Genomic DNA, 12,875 nt, shown 5'->3' on the forward strand with positions numbered 1-12,875 from the left:
GATCCCTAAGTGGCCCCCTCAAGGATTGAACTCACAACCCTGGGTTTAGCAAGCCAACGCTAATAGCTAGAGGCTCAGATACCTTCTCTATTAGCTCCTTGAGTGTTAATTGATAAAGGGGGGGGGGGGTCGCACTCAGAGGCTTGTTGTGTGAAAGGGGTCACTGGTCCAAAAGTCTGAGAACCTGCAGTGGGGGCGGAGCGGCGGCGGGCAGCACCCACAGCGCTGCTGCCAGCGCAGACAAGCCCCTCACTCTCACCCAGTCTCACAGCGTGCGGCGCCTTTCTCACCGCCTGGAGCCAGGGGACTAACAGGCAGCCCAACTCCTCACTCCCCGGGGCGGAGGCGCTGCGGGGCCCCTCATGCCCCCCGACAACCCGCCTCCTGGGAGCCCCCCCAGGAACCCCACGTTCCTCTTCGGCTACAGAGTCAGCGAAAGACCCAGCCCGGCCCTCCACCCCTTTCAGGCTGACGCTTAGGCTTTCCAACTGCGCATGCGCACACCCCTCCCTCCTTGGGCATCCACCCTCGCGATGCTTCCAGTTGGGGCTTTGAATCTCAGCTCCTCCTTCAATCTCCGGGATAGGGCGGAACGTGCTGTCACCACGCCCAATCACCGCCCCTTCCCCACGCCGGGGTCCACCTCCTTTCCACCGCCCTTCTCGCTAATACACAGTGTTACGCGCCCGCTTTCGCTGGTTTTTCTCGGGGCCAAATTTCCAATCGAGGTAGACGGCAGGGGAAACTGCGTCCGGGGCGTGTTAGGTTGAATCCTCGGTGGGCCGCTTGTATGCCCCAGAGGATAGTCTGGGTTCTTCCCCGCGCGCGACACTAATCGCCCGCCCGCTCACCTTCTTCATTGGACCGAAGGGGATTCACAGTTAGTCAGCCAGGGCTCCTGCAAGCAGGCGGGCTGAGGGAGACCAACTCCGACCGGTAACTTCCATCTAGCCCGCCCGCGTCCCGAGACTTCGCCTCACGTTCGCCGGCGCCGGAGGGGCTGGGACGCTGCCAGGGGTCCCCGGGCATGGGGAGCCGGGTCGCCTGCGGGGAGAATGTGGCGGCTGCCTCCGTCTCCCGCATGTGCTGCCGTTGAGCTGGGAGCCCGGAGCCCCGAGCAGGAGCCAGCCGCCTGGTGAGCAGCTTGGGGGAAGCGGGAACCCCCTGCACCTCCCTTACACAGGCCTCCTCCCCTGCCACGGATCCCGCTTCTCTGAGCCCCAGACCTCCCCGGCGCCTCCGCATGGCCCTCCCCGAGCGACCCTGGCCCCTCGTCCCTGACACCCTCCCGGCCCCTCGTCAGTGACCCTGGCCCCCACGCACGGCCGTCTCCGGCCTTTCATCGCGGGCCGCCGCCACCCGTGACTGGCCCATAATCACTGGCACCTTACTTCTCCCGACTGACCTCAGGCCCCTATTCATTAACCCTCCCCCCACTCACACGGGATTGATCCTTTCCTGAACCCCCCCTCCCAGACTCACCTATCCCTGATCACTGACCCCCCAATTCCTGGATCCTTCCAGTCCACTTCTCTTTGAACCTCCCCCAGGAAGCCCTTTGCCCCCAATTCACCCCACTTCTCCAAGCCTTGCCCTTCAAATCCACCCCAGACTGGCCCAGCCAGTCCCCCATGCTTTTCCTTTGGCCTGACTCCACTCACCACTTCCTCTAATCCTGACTTCCTTCCCTTCCCCCTTCCCTCCCTAAATACCAAATATTCCTGAAACCCATGTTACCCCCAAATTTGACCTTATCTCCTCCAAAACCTGGACCCTGTCTCTAACAGCCCCAACCCCAAGAACATATGCAGCAAGCCACTCAACTGGTTCTCCTTCCAAAAATCAATAACCACCACTCAGAATCTCCCTGAAAATCAACCCTCCCGTTGAGTTTGATGTAGTGATGAGATTCCCCCATTTCCTGGATTATCCTCCTGGGTGACTGAAGAAACTTTTACTGCTATTGCTTCGTCATTTTACTTTTTTTGCCCAAAGATTTTTCTGAATGTTATGTGATATGAAAAGAAATTTTGGATGTTTGTTTCCACCCTTTGGGAACTGCAGAAGCAAAGGGGAAATGCACCAGAGGAACTGAGCTCCATCTAATCGAGGAAATCTGTTATTTGCCAGATTAGTGATTTCATTGGACTGCCAGAAAGAACAACATAAGCCTGGCACAAAGTTTACATCCAAATTCAGGGAGGAATGAAGGGGGTTGAAAAAGAAGCTTACAACAAAATCTAAACTTGAAGTTTCCATTGCTTTCCTTTTGACCTGGAAGGGATCACTTCATCTCCCCCACCTCCCAAGTAATAAGCTATTTTTGTGGAATTCATAACTGGAGAATTAAAGTAGTAGAATGACCTCTCCTGTGGATCCCAAGATTAAACAGGCTTTGCGAAAAAAACCATCAGAAAGGACTCAAGAGGTAATGCATTTTTAATTTGCTTTTCACTTGTTTCTTTGCTTGAGTTTTCTTCTATGTTACCAGATAGATCAGCAGTTCAGTGGTATATTTTTTTCATTTGTGAAAATTGCAGTGCTGACATCATGGATTGACGCCTTTTTTTTTATGAGCAGGAAATATTCCTCCGATTGTGAGTATCCTTTTTTTTTTTTTTTTTTAAATAGGGCCTTTCAAACTCAGCAGCATGGAATGCATTTAGGAAACACAAGGCACTTGTGAAATCATGATTTTCAAAATGGATAGTGGAATAATTCATTGGGATAGATAGAGCTTGGGGCAGATGTGCATCATTTAAAAATTATACCTATTTCAGTGTTGCAAAACTGTCATGACAAATTACCAGTCCAGACATAATCTACTCACTAACACCATAATGCAAATTTAAAAAAAAAAAGTTTTTATATGCGTATTGAAAAGAGACACTTCCCCAGGGAGTGGGAGAGTAGAAATTTGCAGGACTGTCTATTTACATTAAAACAATGAGTTCCACTAAAGTGATTAGCTTCTAATCAACCATATTTTGGGGATCAACAGACTGTAGAAGAGCAGCGTTATGGGATGTTAATTTCAACCATGGAATGTATTTTTGACACTTTTTGCTTATTAGTGAGAGGTTTGGTTTGTTTGCTTACATTTGCCTTTTTGCCTTACTGCAATTTCCATGTGATCAAGAGTTGAAGAGCAGTATGAAAAGATTCACTCCAGTTCCATGTTTGAATCCTTCTGAGATGGGGAAACATCTGTTCTCCCTTGATACTTCATGGAAAGTGAAATGTCCTGCTTGATCTCTGTGAGCTAATTATCAAAAGGCTACATAAAGAGTACTGCTACAGAGATCATTTTAGAAATGTGTTGAGCTGTGACAGTGATTAAAAAACAGGTTTAATGCATTTTAAGCAATTCGTGCATCCTTCCAATTTTTATATTTACCTTCCATTGAGAGATTTATTCTCCTCTTACTGCTCTCCCTCCCCCTCCCCCCACTCCACTTCCTGGTGCTGGAATTAATGATGAGGCACTGTCTGTAAGGGATAGGATGTTGTTATGGGTTTTGGTTTTTTGGTTAGTTTGGTAGGTCGGTCACTTTTTTTCTTGCTCTAACCCTTTGTTGTTCTTCTGCCTTCTTCCATTCACGATTTGTAGCATTAGATGACCCCCACGGATCTGTACTGGCACAATACTGTTCAATATATTCATATATGATCTGGAAAATGGGTGACCAGTGAGGTGACAGAGTTTGCAGATTGTACAAAATTACTCAAGATAGTTAAGTCCAAAGCAGACTGTGAAGAGTTACAAAGGGATCTCACAAAACAGGGTGACTGAGCAACAAAATGGCATATGAAATTCAATGTTAATAAATGCAAAATAATACATATTGGGAAACATCATCCCAACTATATGTACAAAATGATGGGGATAACTCCCCATGTGGTCGCTCAAGAAAGAGATCTTGGAGACTTTGTAGAGAGTTCTCTGAAAACATCTGCTTGATGTGCTCAATGTGCAGTGGCAATCAAAAAAACTAACAATGTTAGGAACCATTATGAAGGGATAGATAATAAGACAGTAAATATCATAATGCCACTATCTAAATCCATGATACACTTACACCTTGAATACTGTGTGCAGTTCTGGTTACCCCATCTTAAAAAAGACATAATTGGAAAAGGTACAGAGAAGGGCAACAAAAATTATTAAGGCTATGGAACAGCTTCTATATAAGGAGAAATTAAGAATAATGAAACTGTTCAGATTGGAAAAGAGACAGCTAAAGGAGGATATGATGGAGGTCTTAATTGTGTGAAGAAAATGAATAAGGAAGTATTATTTACCCTTTCATTTAACACACGAACCAGGGGTCATACAATGAAATTAATAGGCAGCAAGTTTCAAACAAACAACAGGAAGTACACACTATCAACCTGTGGAACTCGTTTCCAGGGGATATTGTGAAGGCCAAAATTATAACTGGGTTAAAAAAAGAATTTGATAAGGTCACAGAATATAGGTCCATACCTGGTTATTGGCCAGGTTATTGGTCTGGATGCTGGGACTAGTCAACAGGGGATGGATCACTTGATAATCACCCTGTTCTTTTCATTCCCCTTGAAGCATCCTGCATTGCCCACTGTCAGAAGACAGGGCACTGGGCTAGATTGACTATTGTTCTGACCCAGTATGACCATTCTTATGTTTTAGACCTAGTTCTAGTATCCAGGGGCAGGCATCTACATTGAAGGGTCCTGTTTACAATAAATCCTGTGTTGCTTCATGGGTTTGTTTTTGGGAGCATATAATGCTTAAGACTTTTGCTGCAAGGTGTAAATACTATTTTTCTTGCAGTACTAGAGTAAAATATTTGAAATATTCTTTTATATTCAGCCCAAGATTCTTTTTTGTACCACTGATTATTACAGAACTCCCTAAAAACATAAATTTAAACTAATCCGATAAACATGACATTAATCTTGTTGAATTAAAAATCATATTCTGCAAGTATGCAAGGCCCTGATCCTGCTTTTGGGCTGCCCTCTGTGGATCCCCATTGATTACAGTAGAGCTATGTGCAGGTGAAGAGTTTGGTGGTGTGATTTAAAAAGTAAAAGAAACAAATACCCAACTAGTTAATTTGTCACTGACCTTGATCTTGTAAAGATTTATACACTTGTTTCATAATGGGACTACTCATTCTTAAAGTGTGCTTAAATCTTTGCAAGACTGGGGTCTATGTTCTTTATATTTTTCATGTCTCTCAGCATGGACAATGAAAATCAATGAAATCTATTTCACTTTCTTAGTGGGATAATGCTGGCATTTTGAACAGTACACATATTTAAATAAGAGATTTCATAGAATTTTTTAAAATTGTTGAAGCACTTCTGTTAGGCTTGGTTTTATAAGAACTTGTTTTTCAAAAAAAAAAAATGTTGCTGCCAAATTTAAACTTGATAGTGTTATTAATCAATATTTAAAAAAAAATCAAAGTTACAATGTAACTTTTTCTCTCTGAGGCCCAGAATTTGAAATTAAATGCATTGTCTGCTTGCCCACATTGCAAGATCAAAGCCTCATTTGTTAGCACATAATCTCCTGTGTCATAAGTGGTATTACTGATACAGAAAAGTCTCTTTGGAAAACTCATATCTAACATACAACTAATCTGCTTGTTAATTTTCATGCATGAGTGGCTCAACTATCCAAATTAAGATAGTTATTAGCAATTTTGCCAGAAAGTTACTGTTCTTATATTTTGTAAATAGAAATAGAAAAACATTTATATTGTTTTTAGTAAAGTGTATATAACTTGCTCTACTTCAAGAACCTATTGTTGTTATGATGATGATGTCGCATAGTAGAGACACATTGTGTTCAACTCATGATCAAGGTTTTCATTCCTGATAGTGCAGTTTCTTGTGACGGTAAATCTATGTGCTGGAACAAGATTTCATTCTTGTGGTAACATTCCAATTCTTGTTAATTGTCTATATACGTAACTTGTGTACTAACATGTAGACACTTGATTCCTGTTTGAGTAGGTACTTCATGCATTCATATTTTTAATTTCCTTGTGAAAAACATTATAACCTGCTTTTGAGATATCAAATTAGTAATTATTTTGATGATCTGTTGGAGATACTTTGTATTGGTGGTCCTGTTATACTAAGGTATTCTTTTCTCTCCTCTCTCTCTCATGCTTGTATTGCCAACCTAAAGATAGTATGGACCCCTTATCCCATATTTATGGCAATATTTGCATGTATGAAGCAAAGCAGGCTGCTGCTTTGTCTGTCTTGTGGAAAAACTTTTAAAATGTCTATTCCTAAATTTACTTTACTAAACATGATATATTACTTGGAACCTTGTTTTATCCTGTGTTTTGACTAAGATGGGAAAGTCATGTGATCAGTCACTGAGTTGTCATGGAATGATTAAGCACAGAAACTTATTTGCATTGTGACACACAGTTTATTGTCATGGGGACAGATCCTCAACTAGTGTGATTCGTTATTGAAACCATCTTGCCCCGATACCTGATAGTTCATTGACGAAACCTTGTCTGTAAATGTTTGTCTATTACTTTACAGTATTTTAAATGTGTATAAAAATTTTAATATTTTGAAATATGAGTATATAAAAGAACTTGAGGGAAGGATTTGCTGTTCTTCTAATACTCCAGGCATGGTGATCCTACTGATAGCTTGGTGTTAAATAGGGGGAATGTTTATACATGCAGAACCCTTAACTTTTACAACCAGAGGAGATTGTATTTGATGTACTTTCCTGTAGTGCCTTAGCTCTTCAATGTAATATATCACTGTATATATTTTACATGTGTTACTAATGTATATATTGAACAGTGTAGTTTGAGGATATTTTAAATGAAGGAATTGTCATTTGTTCAAACAAATTGAGGGTGTGTGAGTGTTTACATCAGTGTAAGCAGCATCTTTAAAGGTCTCTTACTTGTTTGAGTCCCTGAGTACCTTGTCTGATCCATACAAAAGCTGTGATGTTAGTGTTATGTAGATGGAGAGTTGCTTAATGGCTAAAGATCGTGTCTGAGCTGGCAGGATAAAATATTAATTTAAATATGAGGTGACTTATGCTCTCACTGTCTTCTCTTTCCAATGGACCCTGTTCCCTCTTTTTGCACAGATTTTTGGATGACTTTGTTCTTGTTATGGATTCCCTCCATAATGGCAGATTAATCTTAATTTGCCTTTGGAGATTTAGACTAGTTTGTAATTTAAAAGCACGTAATATGGCTCCTTTTGTACTATGTTCTGTTTCAGTATTTTTTGGGAGGAAGAAGGGGGCTAATGTTAGTACTCCTATTATTTGGAGTACCTGTTTTTCTTCTTCTCCCTCCTCCCTCCCCCTTTTTTTTAAGACAATGGAAGGAAAAATATCACACTGTAATCTGCTCAAGAGTTGTATTAATAAAGGTATCTGATGGAAGTGTCAGGATATTGGCTTTTCAACACATAAGAAATATTTTTGCATTAATCTGAATCATGTACAGCATACCGATATACTTTAGTGTACCCAGACACTACAGTGATGGGCACTATAAAATGGCTGTAATAAATAAATAAATATAAATTACTGCTGGCAGCATAACAGAGACTCTGTTGTACTGCAGCACAGCTGAGACAAATAGAAGAGAACATCTGCTTCTTGTTTCTAGAAATAACTGGTATTTTAAAGTAGTTTTTTCATGCCTCTATTAATTTTTGGTAAGCTTAGGAGGTGAAATATGGGAGTAGTATTTGTTAAAATCCATTTTATCAGTACTTTATTTGAAAGCTATATGGCTATACTGCGCTGAACAGGGTCTATGTTAAAAAGCTATTTAATAATATCTGAATCTCTGCAAATAGTATTGGACATTCACAAATGTCTTATAAAACTAAAAAGAAACCTTTTGTGTTAACTTAAATTACAGATTCTGGTTTGTATTTAATAAAAATTCTAATGTTAGTATCTGGGCCTCAAGAGGGAAATGTGATTCCCGACATCATTTTTTTTTACTCCTATGTCTTGCTTTGCCCTCCTTTTGTTAGAGCGCAATGTGCCAATTCTATTCTGTCTTTTTAAAACCTTTTTTATGGAAATGAGAATTTTGGTCTCAAACTGAAAGAAGGGCAGTAATAATTTAGTGCAAAAATATCTCACTTCCGGATGCACCATGTTGTAGCTGTGCTATTTTGGTAGTCTTAATCATAGAAACTGGCATTTAAAATATATGTTGGGAACCTACTACAAAGGTAACCTCGTCCTATCAGGAGGTAGCTAGTCCCCACACAACAAGTAGTAATATAACCAGTTCTGAATCCTGATCCTGCAAATGCTCAGGTACATGCTTATCAATGGGACTACTCACAGTACCCAAAGTTAAGCACATGCCTAAGGGTTTGTCTACATGGGAAATTGACTAGCACAAGTATAGTAAGAATAGCTATTACACGATAACTCCCCATGTGGTCACTATAACTGGAATCATTACACTGCTTTGAAAGTTTATTCCCTTATAACTACGCTACTCAATTTCCTGGTATAGACAAGCTGAATCTCTTCACATAGCTGCCCTACTCATCCAGTCTGTTTCTTGAGGCCGAGAGCTGAGTCCATGCTTTGGCCCACTAGAAGTTATTAAGCACAAAATTCTGACACAACGTGTGTGTGTGTGTGTGTGTGTGTATATATATATATATATATTTTAATGCTTCTTTAACATCTTTCAGGCTGGTACACTTTATAATCAATATTAACCCAAATTTAGCACTGAAATTGATAATATGCAAGATGCATCCTTCTTTTCATTACAGTCTCTATTAAAAAAACCTTTAAAATGCCAAACTATATATATATATATATATATATATATATATATATATATATATACACACACACACACACACACACTTCATTATGTTGGGAGTGTTTAAATTCAAAATGATTTTATATTTAATTGGCTTTTAACTTGAAAGTATGTGAGCCTGCAACCAAAAGGTTTCATAACTAATACAAATTTAACAGCACAGACTGCAGTTTTCCAGGGATTAAATCTGTTCAGATGGATATCCATTTGGTAACTTCCAAGGCTGCATACTTGGACCTTTTGAAAACAAATTTTGTAATCAATGTATAGCTTATCAGTAAGTCAAGGAAGAAATTGCTAACAGGGAGTGATATGTTGACAGTTTGCTATTAATAAATACCTGGCAGCATAGTTTTATACCATGAACAGATTGTTATCAGAGCAGAGAGTGGCAATAATTGATCTTTGGAGTCACACGGACGTAAGCACTACTGCTCATATCTAGTTTTGCAATAATAAATACTTTTTATCTTTTTCTGAGGGATGTTAGTAAAGCATTAGGAGGGTAGCCCTGAGAAAAGCCTAGAAAGCAGAGCTTTTAGGGCTGAATGCTGTCTGAAAGGGGCTTACATCAGTGAGAAAAGAAGCTCTTATTATTTGTTTCCTGCTGTGTTCAGGGAAACAGAACTATGATGGGGCTTTCCCCCATCCCAATCAGGAGAAGGCTAATGAGCATCTTTGGTACTAAATAGGTGCACCTGCAGAGCCTGCTCTGCATGGAAGAAGCAAGCTTAAAAGGGAGAACTTGTTACAGGAAGGGGTGGCAACCAGTCGGAATACTGCTGTGCCTCAGAGTTAGCTGACTCTTGCAACAGAGTTGCTGAGAGGAAGACAGCTTGTAAACCTCCACCGCCCACAAGGACTCACCAGACCAGATTCAAGCTGATCTCCGCAGGGAAGAATTGAGGATAAACTCTGACCCATTGTTTAGCTGTATTAACCATATGTAACCACCATAAATAAGCCAGACCCCTATCGATTCTCTTAAATGAAAACTCAGACTGAACATTCCCTTAATTGGAAAACCCCTATGCCTGTGAATCCAGAAAGACTAGAGCAAGTTTGCCAAAGGGAAAAAGGATTTTGGAAGAGAACCTGAAGGGCTTTGCACATTCTTCTTAAATAAACAGGATTGCATCAAAGGAACACCTGAGCTCATCACCAATTTCTCTTCATTGGAATAACTTACAAGATCCTGAATCTTTGGTGAAATGCATGAGTCAAAAGGGGTAACAGTATTATCTCCATTCTATGTCATGGGAGAAATAAAAGCAGAAAATTCAAATGTTTTGTTCAAGGTGACGTGGTGAACTAGTAGCTGAATTTTGGGAAAAAAGCTTGGGAGTTCCTGTGCTTTGTCCACTATGCAGTTGCTCTGTACTCTGAATGTAAGTAGAAAAACTAACGTGTAATGCCAACTCTGAAAAAGAACAAATTCCTTAGCACCCTTAAATTCTTGGATTTATTATATCAGATTACCATTGGTACAATATACAACCATAGCTGTCAGGCTTAGGAGCAGTCTTATAAATGAGTTCAGGATGATCGTATGAAGAGAGAACTGAGACTGTCTTGGCACATCTTGAAATTAGTGACCGACACAGCTTTTAAGACTTGCCATGGAGAGACTTAGGTATATGGGGAAAATGTTGTTGCCTACGAATGGGTCAGCTCTGGGAATTTAATGATACAGATTGGCTTTAACCAATAAAATCAAAGAGATTCTTCCTTAGCTTCATTTTCTCTTGCTCCTAACTAAATACAGTAAGGGAATTTAATGACCATAAGTAGTGCTGCATTGGCAACCCTAGGGGCTGAAGTATAGTCTAGTCAATAGGACATTAGACTGGGGTTCAGGAAACCAGATTCTGTTCCTGCCTTTGCCACTAACCTGATATATTACAACTTCACTTGTCTGTGTCTCTGTTTTTCCTCCTATCCTAATCCTAGTTCATTTGTAAGATCTTTGGGTAAGCAATTCTCTCTTGCCATGTGTTTGTACCCTTGCCTAGTACAAAGAGGCCCCAATCTCAGCCTGGGCCTCTAGATGCTATTGTAGTATAAATATAATTAAGTGATACATCATGGACAGTGCAATTGCCTCGCTAATATTCCTCATGGGAGCTCAGTTTCCATGGCCCATTCATTCCGTGACTTCTCTGAGATGGCCAGCAAAGGTGCTCATTATGGTGGATTATGTGACTGTTGTCCTTTAGAATTTCTAGGATAAAATATTGAGACCACTGTGTGAATATTGGTTAGCAGTGACTTTTGTTTAGTGTCCAGAATTAGACACTAAACAACATTGTTTAGAATTCAAAACTGGCTCCATACTGCATTACCAGTTGCTTGATCCATCCAATACCCTGATTTCTCCTCCTCTCCCACCTTCAGCTGATCTCTGGGTTTGAAAATTATCTCTATACTTGACATGCATTAAAATGTTCTTCCTTTTGCATTCTTACTTTGGAAAGACTGATGAAATAAGACGTTCTGAAAGACACATTAGAATAGTCTGCAAAGCTGAACATGACTATTCAAGTACTGTATATGCTCAATTGCCTTTTACTCAGTTTAAAGTATGAAAATGTCCTACTTCATGTTCCAGTCCAAAACCTCTAAAGAATCATTGTTAAATGGGACTTTTTTTTCTATTTAACTGTAACAAAGTATCTGAAATTATTAATATCACCACTAATTACACTTAAAGTCATCTATTATTTATAAGTGAAACTATTTTAAAATCAACTCTGAAGTATAATTGAGCATAGAACATACCATATGTTATGTTTTATCCCACAGTTAAAAAGTTTGTCTTCAAATACAAGATTTGTAATGGCTTGATGATGGAACTTTAAGTAGAATAGTGATTGCTATATTTTGCGACATTGACTGTTCACTGAGCACTATTTTTGAATGAATAGATTGGAAGACTTCCTAACATTCACCGTTGGATTAATTTAGCTTAGAGACATATGTCTGTATTATTTTTGTGAGTCTTGAACAAGTACAATATTCATAAATGAAAGTGTGTATTTTGGCTGTTCTGCTGCTGTTGCCTGCATGGAAATATCTACAGGTTTTCTGCTTGTGGTTCACAGAAGTAGGGAATACTCCAGTTCTCTTTTTTGCTATTTAGGCTCCTGTACCATGAGCTGTTCAGAACATGGGATCTCTGTGTCCATGCAGTCCCACTGACTTTAGTCGGGCTTTATTCAGGTATACAGTTCCGCCTTCATAGAGCAGCTTGCAGGGTTGGGGCTTTAGTTGTTAAAGTAAACTTAGTGGTTTAGGGAACTGTCATGGACAAGCACATGTTAGTTAATTTTCAGTTGGTCTGCAAAGTTATTGTCTACATTAGCACCTTGAACAAGTATGAGTAAGCAGTATTGACAATTTTGAAGCTGCTACATGAAGCATGCCCCAGGGTTGTTTTTAAAATACGTATAGCACCAGTCTCCATGTGAACTTCTTCCACTTAGAAGCTGTTCTTAAACAAAATTCAGAGATTGGAGAAGAGAAGAGGCAACTTAAATATAAATAGTGTGTCTTTTAAAAACAATGTTTTTTAATTAAAAAAAAAATCTCCTATAGTGGTGTGAACCCAAACTATAAAATGTGTGTGAAAACCAGAGGAAAAACTGCCCACTTCACTTACACTTTCAAGCTGGGTGAAATGCCAAAAGTAAACTAGTACCATAAACTCTTAAAAAGTAAATTAGACTCTCAGCAGTCTTTATCTATAACCTAAGTTGGTACTGGTAGCACAGGAACACTGCTTAGGGAATTCTCTCATAGTCACAGTTCTGGGACTTTTCCCATCCCCATTGCAACAGAGTCCTGAACAAGACTTGTTTATTGGCTAGAGACTTAGCTTTTCTTTCCAGGAAAATTGAATTCCTTCAAAAATAACTTTTCATGATTGTTGAGATGTTGTGATGTATTAACATGCAGTTCTTACAGAATCACAAAAGCATCTCAAACTTCTCTTCAGTTGCATTTCCATGATGCCTCCTCTCATGG

At 40.1% G+C, this 12,875-nt stretch overlaps 1 protein-coding gene across 15 annotated transcripts in view; it reads left to right on the top strand.

The window, feature by feature from the left end:
* Positions 1-688: 688 nt before the first annotated feature.
* The window catches only part of RAPGEF6 (Rap guanine nucleotide exchange factor 6), a 238,834-nt gene continuing 226,647 nt past the window's right edge, over positions 689-12,875 (top strand). For 11 of the 15 annotated variants that reach the window (XM_065555927.1, XM_024100179.3, XM_024100177.3 and 8 more), the window contains exon 1: positions 689-2,428. In XM_065555927.1, the coding sequence (XP_065411999.1) occupies positions 2,360-2,428 (69 nt within the window). In that variant the 5' untranslated portion in view covers positions 689-2,359. Of the gene's footprint in view, positions 2,429-10,144; positions 10,241-12,875 lie in introns of those variants that run through there. The other 4 variants (XM_005297885.5, XM_065555928.1, XM_042850016.2 and 1 more) reach the window with 3 other exon arrangements.

Source organism: Chrysemys picta, chromosome 8 (assembly GCF_011386835.1).
Source record: "Chrysemys picta bellii isolate R12L10 chromosome 8, ASM1138683v2, whole genome shotgun sequence".
NCBI lineage: Eukaryota > Metazoa > Chordata > Testudines > Emydidae > Chrysemys > Chrysemys picta.